Source organism: Mercenaria mercenaria, unplaced genomic scaffold, assembly GCF_021730395.1.
Source record: "Mercenaria mercenaria strain notata unplaced genomic scaffold, MADL_Memer_1 contig_4095, whole genome shotgun sequence".
NCBI lineage: Eukaryota > Metazoa > Mollusca > Bivalvia > Venerida > Veneridae > Mercenaria > Mercenaria mercenaria.
In genome coordinates, this window is record NW_026462296.1 from 1 (window position 1) to 10174 (window position 10174).

The 10174-nt window shown below is 35.9% G+C and overlaps 1 protein-coding gene across 1 annotated transcript; it reads right to left on the minus strand.

Moving 5' to 3' along the window:
- Window positions 1-2183: 2183 nt before the first annotated feature.
- LOC128553607 (tyrosine-protein kinase FRK-like) lies at window positions 2184-8691 on the minus strand. Its single transcript, XM_053534782.1, has 5 exons — window positions 8538-8691; window positions 6118-6374; window positions 5522-5681; window positions 4990-5121; window positions 2184-2948 (listed from the first exon to the last, which is right to left on the minus strand). The coding sequence occupies exons 2-5, from the start codon at window positions 6319-6321 to the stop codon at window positions 2734-2736; spliced, it is 711 nt and encodes a 236-aa protein (XP_053390757.1). The 5' UTR covers window positions 6322-6374; window positions 8538-8691; the 3' UTR covers window positions 2184-2733.
- Window positions 8692-10174: the final 1483 nt, after the last annotated feature.

Sequence of the window (10174 nt, forward strand, 5' to 3'; positions counted from 1 at the left end):
AACAACCATCCGTAAAAAAGTCTGTCTGATAATGAAATGATCGTACACATCAGTGACATCTAAGTCTGATTTTGAACTTTAGGGTGTCATACGGGACATAATGTCTTATGTGCCAACCTGCCTGGAAATTAATCAATGCATATAAATTATTTTCGTGAAGTAATATTACAGTGCATCAAGTTCATCCGGCTCTTTGGATTTATCTAATGCACATGTCGTGAGTTCCGTGAAATCCAATATTTGGCGGGATTAACTTGATTAGATATCTTTTAGTGCACAAAAGTTTTGTCAGTCAGACGAAATTATGTCACTTTGATATTCTTGGTAGAAATTTTGCTCGATCGAGGTAAGAAATTAATTTGTTAGATTTTTGTATAATTGTTGAATTACGATTTTATTTAGTAAATTTTTGTTCATTCTACAGAATTTTGTAAAAAGTTTACTTTTCGGCAAGAGATTAGCGAGTTTCGTTATGTCAGGCTAATTTATTAAATTTTTCAGACTTTTGTAAATTATTTATTTCGAAAGAGGGATCTAAAAAGTTTCGTTACTATAATTTGTACACTTTATATTTGAAATTTTGTAATATGGTAATTAGAAAGTTACCTTTGTCATAAAACGTATATGTCAATCTTTTCATTATAAATTATGGAACGTCGGTACTGCATTGCGTTGTGATGTATATGTATGTGTTAGCAAGTATAGTACCGTGTATTTAATATGTAATTGTAATATGAAATTATTGTGTGCCAGTCTAAACCATATCTATACAATGTCCGTTTTGTTGTATGGTAGATAATATTACATCCATATCAGCTATGGTATAACGTTTAATTTGCACTGCATTTTGTTAATTTGTGGTTGTAAATAATAGCTGCAGTTATTATCATCTTATCTATAATATTTTATCACGCTGATTATTGTAGTCAACTGAGACAGCTTAGAGATACAAACACCTACAAACACCGGATATGGGGAGCCAAAAGGGAGTCAACGTTTTCGTGGTTTAGCGGGACATTATTTTAAGTTTAGTTCTTAGTGCTACTTTAAGTTTGAAGTAAAAGGAAACATCCGTGATACGTCAAGATAGAAATAAACTGTAATTTAAAGGACTGCACATCTTCTAGAAAACAGATACTGAGCTCAGATTTTTCCCCGTTCTTTTCTTTTAATTAGTTTTTTCCTTCATTCATTGTAAATGATCATTTTTTGTAAATAACATTGTAAATGTTCTAATGAGTGTTAAGTTGTTCTGGTAGTTGCTGACCCGTTTCGTCCATCCTGTCACATTGTGACACTTGGGTACTTGATTCAGAAATTCAAACATAATTTTCAATATGGAATGTCATCAAGACCTCTAATAATTTCAAAACATTGCATCATATCCCAAATTCTGCGTGTATAATCAAGAGTTGGTAATTCAAGGCTCTCAGTCTCTCTGTGTAAGTTATAAGTCTAAGATCTGGTGCAAACCTAGTAAAACGTGTACTCCTTCAATACTCTCAATGTCTTTCCGTAATTTTAGGAACCAAACAGCAGTTCCATATTCAAGATGGGGTCTGACAAGAGCTTTGTAAGGTTTAACATAAGAGCCCCGATAAACAAATTAAAAAGATTTGTATACTGTTTGCTTTTTGAACTTGCTAGATATATATGTTTGTTAAATTCCATATCGTCTTAGAAAATTATACCCACATTCTTCATCAGGCCAGTATCTAAAAGGATTTCTCTCTTGGTAAAGCTTACAATCTGAATAAGCATATAACCATATAGAGAATATTTGTTTGTTTCAGTGTAAGATCGAAATATATTTCACCAAGTGAACACTATAATGAAATATTTGACACGAGTGAAAATGTAAATTATGGTGTTCACGATTGAAATATAGTGAATTCTGACACTGAAACAAACAAAGTTTCTTTTTATTTTATCTGTTTTTTAATGTTTTTATCACATTATGCCCAGTTTGTCTGCGCAACATATTGTGCATGACATCATGCCGTCATAATATCGTGACAAGATATCTTTGTAGAATATTACGTTTCATGATTTCTTTTAAATCTTATTATGATAGAATTTAGACCTGTATACATTGTATATTTATAATCCTGTTAGTATTTTCACACATCTATATCTTTACTGAAGTATATTTTGCAAGGATTTTTTTTTTTGTTATTGATAAATCATATTCTTTCGCATTCAAGTGTAGCTCCGTATCAGTGAAAAATAAAAATGATATTTTCACTGTTTGAAACAGCGAAAATGTCAGTTTTATTTCACTGATAAATTTCACTGAAGAACATAAAATGAATGATCAGTATTATCTCAGACAACATTTTATACACAAGTATTAACAGTTCAAATATGTCGTCTTCAATGAAACATTATGCGGCTAATTCATTCCAGTTACCCTGACTGCGACTGACATCAAAGGCGAAACATTCAACGACATTGCAATGCATAGTTATTACGTCTATTCATAATACAAAGTTTGATATCAAGTAGGCATCGGTGTCTCTGGTCCCATGATAAGTTCTACTTAACCGATGCTCTTTCTAAGACTAATACAAATGCAGTATTTGATGATAGTGAACATGTTGCATTTTCAATAAAAAAAGTATATTTGCTACAATTACAGTTTTATCCTACGCAGTCTAGCTGGTAAGGTTTCGAAAAAATTGCCATGTTTTATGGTACATGTGTCTGTATTCAAGATAAAGCTAACATTCAACTTCACAATCGTGTATTATATACATTTTTGGCATTAGAGTTATAATCCCCGAAATACTCTCTAAGGTAAGCAAATGTGGGGCGGCTGTTTGCAGTTGTGTCCCAACATCGTAACATCATTTGATAATACGGCTCCGGGCATGTCAAAGGGCCTGTAACTGGTTTTGGCATCCTGAATCCGTAACGTATTCGCTCTGCAGCTTCTTTTCCAGTCATACCTGACAATTATATACAATTTAAATATTTATACCACTATATTTTGACCATACGGATGAAAAATAACCATAACTTTATACAGATACGTTTGTTTGTGAATAGGTTTTGAAGGACGACATAGCTCCACCAAGTAAAGTGGCCGCCGTAAAAAGTTGTCCCGTACTTGGAGTCAATGGGGTAACCATTTCTGATACTATGGGAAAATGGAGGTCATTTAATGCACTTTTTAGATACAGTTCCGTTTAAGCCGGTGCTGGGAGCGGGGGAGGGAGGGAAGTGGGATTAGGGTAAAAGGGTTTGCGCTTTACATTATCTCTCATAATCAGACTCACGGAAAATGTTTTTACTGTCATTTTAAATGATAGCGTTTGATGCTTCCAAAGGATCTTATTGTAAACTTAAAAACAAAAGTTTGAAATTGTTCGACAACATACTGCAAGTTTTATCACTAAACTGAAACTATTTAAAAAACATTCTTTCACAATATCATTTGAAAACGTGAAGAAACTTTGAAGCGAAGTTATTCAAGTGTATACTGTATGCTCCAATATTTATTTTAAAACGTCTGCTATAGATACTTATTTTGGAAAAAATCCTTAACACCTAACCACTATAATGAAGACGTCCAATCGACGACACATGACTCCGAGTTTATTACTTCTTTGATGAATAAAACTTAGCGTAATTTATAATAATACTATTGCTTTATCATCTGATTTACAACGATTCGTCCTCCATATGCTTTAATTCTTGCGCATCTCAACTCGGACCCGTAGTAAATCTGACGATAAACAATGCAAACAAAAATTACTTGATTAAGTGTATCATATTCGGATATTAAAAAGCTAAAAAGCATGTATTTTATAAGAAACGTTTTAAACACGAGGTGTTATTATCAGACGTAGCTTATATCCTTGTCAGTAGAACGCTTCGAGTTCCGAACAAGTATATTTTCAGTAATTTTGGCAAACTCGTACGGCGTCTCGTAGAGGACTCGGGAACTCGATGAAAATGTTTCACCGAGCTCCCGAGTTCTTTACTAGCTCATAAAGATTTTCGAAGTCGGGAGCAGCTCGCAAGAGCCCCGTACGGAAACCGCACGGGCTCCGGAGAAGCTGGTACGGGAATCTCTTGGATTTGGAAAACTGTGAGGCTTGCTGATGCTCGCACGACTATCGTAGAGGACTTGCACGGTCAATGTACAATGTCCGTACGATATGAAGGACATCGTACGGATAACGTGCGATGTCCGCACGGAGCTCGCAAGGCGTAACGGTCAGATGAGTGGCTACAAATGGACATTTTTTCAGACGTCGAAAAACTGGGTTTTTTCTTGTCGCAGGGACAACGTACAGACACCGTACGAGCGCCGTACGAGCCAACAGACATTGCACGAGGAACGGCCGAGCTCCTTGCGAGTTCCGTACGACTTTTTTGCGATTTACGATTGTAAATGCAAATTGTTCAGACGTCGCCGAATTGATTTATTCTTGTCGAACAGACACCGTACACACTCGCGAGCACTGTACGAAGAACGGCCGGGCTCCCTGCGAGCTCCGCACGACTTGTCTGCGGTGTGCGTACGGATATCCTACGATTGGATCCTCTAAAGATCATACGGGACCCTTAGGTACTGTGACCAGACGCTACGATTGTACAGAGACCGTAAGAATTCTAAAATTGTTTGACTCAAACGATTTTTAAAACCGTACGAACATCGCACGGTTTTGTGACCATGGCATTAGAACCGTTTAACCTGGTGCGGAGCTCTCAAGGAGCCCGGTCGTGCCTAGTACGGTGCTCGTTGGATTGTGTGGCGCTCGCATGGCACTCGTACGGTGTCTGTAGGTACTGTGTTTTTATACCACCTCGATCCACCAAGAAAGTCGTACGGACCCCGTAAAGCGATCATAACGAGTTTGCCAAAATTCAGCTGAAATTTACTACGGAACTCGTAGCGTTTTTCTTTGTGACCGAGGTATTAATAAAATCCAAATCAACAAGTACCAATTAGTAATACACTGTGGTATAATAATGGATAACCTTTATATGGCATTCCTCCAAACGTGATGATTTCATATAGTAATATACCAAACGACCACACGTCTGATTTTGTACTGAATTTCAGCTCAAATATTGCTTCTGGGGATGTCCATTTCGTTGGATACTTTTCTTCTGAAAATGTAAGCACAATTGTCACATAAGGCTCTTAATAAGCATAAATGTTATTACTTGACCTTTAAGAATATACAAAAAAATCCCTGCCTTTCCAGCAGTTACTTTATTGCCAATCCTTTATATGGACAATGTCTGAAGTATTGACTGGGCCTGCTAATCATTGTTATTTCGATATTTATGGAAGTTGTGTACACTTTCCGTGTGGTATCGTATTCGTTTGTAGCACAATGTAGGTCCAGTACCTTAAGGGAATATCGAAAGCCATCCATTCATATATACAAGCCAAATGCGTTTTCTTTGGATATAAGTATTGAATCAAGGTTTAGATTGTTAATTATTTTATGTTTACAGTATGATTTTTATCAAATTGTTGAGTAAACTGAACACATTAACCTACCATAAGTTGCCTTGTAAATACCATTCTCGTTCTGTATCCATCTTGCCAGTCCAAATTCTGCAATCTTCGCTTCGTTTTTACGACCAACAAGAATATTAAAGGCTCGAAGATCCCTATGTACAATATGCTTTTCTTCTAGATAATCCATACCGTCTGCTATCTGCGATAGAAAGAATCCGTCATTGTTTTGTATCACTTCGGTTTCCTTAAACTTAATCTAAAGTTTCAAATAACTACATATATACAGAACGCAGTTAAATGTAGGAAAATAGATGATGGCGTGCTATAAATTTGTCTGAACTGCTTGAATTGTATGTTCTTTTTCGATAAAAGAACGTTTCAAGGTGCAGTCTCTATCTTCAACCAGAGGCTACCATTCTTGATTCAGTAGAGTCCCAATTATTTTGCTTTTAATAATGTGATTTTGTTTCAACGTATGATGATAACGGATGGAATTAATCTGCTAGTAAGCGATGCTTTTATCAATTTGTAAATATTTTGTTCCGTGGTAAAATCGATTTTCATTCCACTCTAAACGAGCATTTAATAAATCGCGTTAAATTAAATACTTTGACTACAGTAAATTATTGTTTTACCTGACTAGCAATTTTAGTGAGACCTTCGAATTGAACAGTTTTACCCCCATCTTTATGTAGATAATGTAAAAGTGGACCATTTATCAACAGCTCAGTAATGACCAAAAACGGCATCATTTCTGTATGTAGTGCAATCAGTTTGACAATTTTGTCATGATGCAAGTGAAGCAATATACCCATATCTGCCATTACTTCTTTTGTCATAATCGGTCCAGATGTTTGCGATTTAACTGCAACTTCTTTATCACGCCACTTACCTAGAATATAACAAAGAATTCGACACACACAATTTTGCTATCTTTGGCAATTTGCTTTACATATCATGTCATCTAAAGTATTAGACGTAGTGTAAACGAAAGCGGCAAAACCTGTGCATATTATAAAAGAGCTATGTCAGCCACAGAAATAAACTAGAACTGTCACAGGAGTGACTCATACCCCCACCATACGGTCTTGTCACAGAAAAATGGCAATCATAAGAAATCTTAAAAATACTTAGAATAATATATTAAAATGTCAAAAAAGCTTAATACTTAAAAAAAAAAGTTTACTCGTCTTTGGAGTACTTCATCCTGGGCTTCCACATGTAAGTAATACTAGTATAATTATGTGCCCTCTAATATTAGAGATACACTAAATATGAATACATAAAAGTGTCTTACCGACCCATGTTACCACAGAAAAATGTATTTACTTTTTACATAGGACTGATAATAATAAAAAAGTTAGAAAAATACCTAAAATATTGAAAATCTAAAAATAGGATTTCTAAAAATAGACTAATTCCTGGCATTTAAGCATTTAAGGGGAAGAGACTCAGTACAAAATTTAAAAAAAGGTTACTTCCCTTTGGCTCTAAGCCAGTCAGAATGAGATGTAGTGAAAATACATCAAAATTAACCTTAAATTCTAAGTAAAAGGGGAATAATTCATAAAAAATTGACGTCAGAGTTAAGCACCTTATGTCACATGATGTGGGTGTTGAGGTGGAATAACTATTTTAAGTTTGAATCAAATCCATTTAGTAATAACTGAGATATAGTGAAAATACAACAACATTAAACTTAAATTCTATGTAAAGGGGACATAATTCATGAAAACTTGGTGTCAGAGTTATGCACATTGAGTCACATTATGTGGGTGATAAGGTGGAACATCTACTTTAAGTTTGAATCAAATCCATTTAGTAATAACTGAGATAATAGATTTCGGGACGCGACGGGATGCGACAAAACTGACTCCTATATAGCCCCCCACCAAACATGTTTGGTGGGGGTATAACAAAGACACGGATAGGAATACTAAATGATGCTTACTGGCCTTACAGAATTTGTCAAAAACATACGACATATAAATAGAAATTTGAGCAAGTCAGATTCTAAACGAAAACGAAGCATATCATATGGTTCTTAATAATCTGCTGATGATGATATAGAATAAGAAAACATAATTTGATGTTCGGAGCACCCAGTCAGCTGTTTCGATTAACACTTGTAACAATATTTATGATCACAACAAACACGAAGTAACCAAAGACAATATACTGTGTGGATAGCAACACCCCAACGGTGACATTGAGACCGAAAACGGTTTTTCGCTCGATAACTAAAGAACGCTTTGGTATACATGCATTAGTTTTCATAGGATGATTGCCTTTGGTCAGTGGATGACCCCTATTGCATTCGGGGTAAGTAGGTCAACCTTTTGCTTATATGCAACAAACTATATAGGACGATTGCCGTTGGTAAGTAGAGGACTCCTTTTGTTTTGGGGGTCAGCAGGTGAAAAGACAAGGTCACAGTGATCACGGGAGGCAATCGCAGGGGACATACAATAAAGTGTGAACTGTGAAATATGAAGTATGAAATATGAAGTGTGAACTGTGAATTATACAGTGTGAACTGTTTAGTACGAAGTATGAACTACGAAATGTGAGTAGGAAGTGCAGACGTCGACGTATGAACTGTAGATAGCGAACCATGAAGTAAGAAGTGTAAACTATGAAATGTGTGTATAAAGTGTAAACTGTTAAGCATCAACTGTGATCTATGCAGTTACAACCTGGCTTTGGTACATACCTTTATTTATGCTTATTTGCATTTGTTGTGAAAGGTATACAATAAGTATATTTATACATGCGGAACAAGATTTTGTTTTAAATATTGGTATTTTTATGATGTTACATTTCAGAAAGAAATATATATTTACATATTACATTTTTATTTGGACGTTTACATGTTGCAAAGGGAATTTGCCTTCGCTACAAAATAACATTCTCACTTTAAAATACTCAACCAAACGGCTTAACTTAGATTTAACTGCTTTATGCTTTAATTTACCATTTTCTTAGTTGAAAACGAATCGAAATAAGAAACAGATACAGAAGAATGTTTTTTTTTTCATATTATTTATATCCTTACCAATATGGACCTTCCCAAAACCTGGTATACTATACAATTCCTTGAGAATTGTCACTGATTGCCTTGGAGTTTCTAAATCTCTAAATTGTAAAGTGTGACCTTTTCACATTGCTCTTCTAGCTTACAATATTTTGCTGATTCTGAAGTAGAAAATACATATGAGGTTTTACAGAAAAGTGGAAAATATAACAACAAAATATATGCCATTTCATAAGCAGTAATCACCTTTAAATCTTACGGCAGTTCATTCAATACTAGTATGTTATGTTTTGCAAAGAAACTGCCTGTAAAGATTACAATTTAATTATACTATACATAGCGATGGTACGTTATATAAACAAATCATTTATATAAATCACTATCAAAGTTAATTCAGAAATATGTAAGAGTTCTGAAGTGGAAATATTTCTCCACTTTAGACGTCAACTTTATAATGCCTCGATACACATTACAATGACGTCAAAATGACTTCGTGCACCCGAATTTTGGACGTCAATATGGAAAATTATTATTTAACAAAGAAATATTGTACACGATTAAAGGTAAGTTATACAAGTGATATGAAACAGACCGAGCTAACACTATCTTCAACTGAGCCAGTATGAGAAGATCTGGGCCAATACAGAGCTGATAATATATGATGAAATAAGGGATTTAAGCATTTTGACTGGTTCTAGCTTCCTTTATGTTCTTCTTCGTACGCAACTACACAGTCAGACCAGTATCCTCGATGAAACTTGTTGTTTGCCGCAGATTCCCAATGCCTACATACAGTTTCTGGTGGAATTATGTGGATTGAGGTCTCTATTAGCAAAGTTAAAGGTCGCTCCTGGTCATGCCTTTTACATTTCTGAAGTACCAGTATATCTGATCTTTCTCACCGCATGGACAGGTCGGTGATGGTGCCAGTCTGATTTTCTTGTACATATGAGCATTTAGCTTGTTTAGCTTGTTGTGCCCTGAGCGAAGACTGACCAGCATCATTTGATCAGACCGATCAAGGAGATGGAAAGCATCTTCCTCTATCCTTGGTCTTGTTAGTGCCTTGATGATGGTGACTTTCTCCTTGTAGCTTACAGGTGTTGTTGGTTGTTTTGACTGAGCTCCTAGCTTAGCCAGTTGGTCTGCCTCTTCATTGCTTGCAAGTCCACAATGGGATGGAATCCACTGAAGTGCTACTTTGCAGGTTAAACTTGGGCTCTGCATTCTCCTGGCTAGCTGCGGAGCTTTATTGTTGATCAGAGCTTTCATGACAGACTGAGCATCTGTGAGAAAGATGGTCGAGTGGATAAGGTGCCGGCCGCTCAATCCGGGGGTCGTGGGTTCGAGCCCCACTGACGTCACGACCATGACTTCTCATATGACACCAGTACTAGTTTTTTTCTAGGAAGCGGACTAGAGAGTGGTTCTAATAAGCTTGAAGCTTTCATCACAATCGAGCTAAAACAAATTAATAGACAGTAAAGACGACTGAGGAGCTTTCATTCGCTGAGTCTTCAGTCATTGAGACGGCCTTCACGAGTGCTTCAGTCTCCGTCTTGTAATTGCTTCAGTGTTTTCCTGTGGCTGCATGTAATATTTCTCTCTTGCCAGATGGGTATTGAATGAAAACTCCTGCTCCTCCATCTTTAATGGCG

Bases quoted from the DNA above. Each gene is read 5' to 3' on its own strand.
- LOC128553607 (XM_053534782.1), bottom strand. From the start codon at position 6,321: ATGACAAAAGAAGTAATGGCAGATATGGGTATATTGCTTCACTTGCAT. The intron at 5,682-6,117 runs GTAAAACAATAA...TTTCTATCGCAG, and splicing joins TCACTAAAATTGCTAGTCAG to ATAGCAGACGGTATGGATTA. The intron at 5,122-5,521 runs GTAGGTTAATGT...TTACATTTTCAG, and splicing joins TATTTACAAGGCAACTTATG to AAGAAAAGTATCCAACGAAA.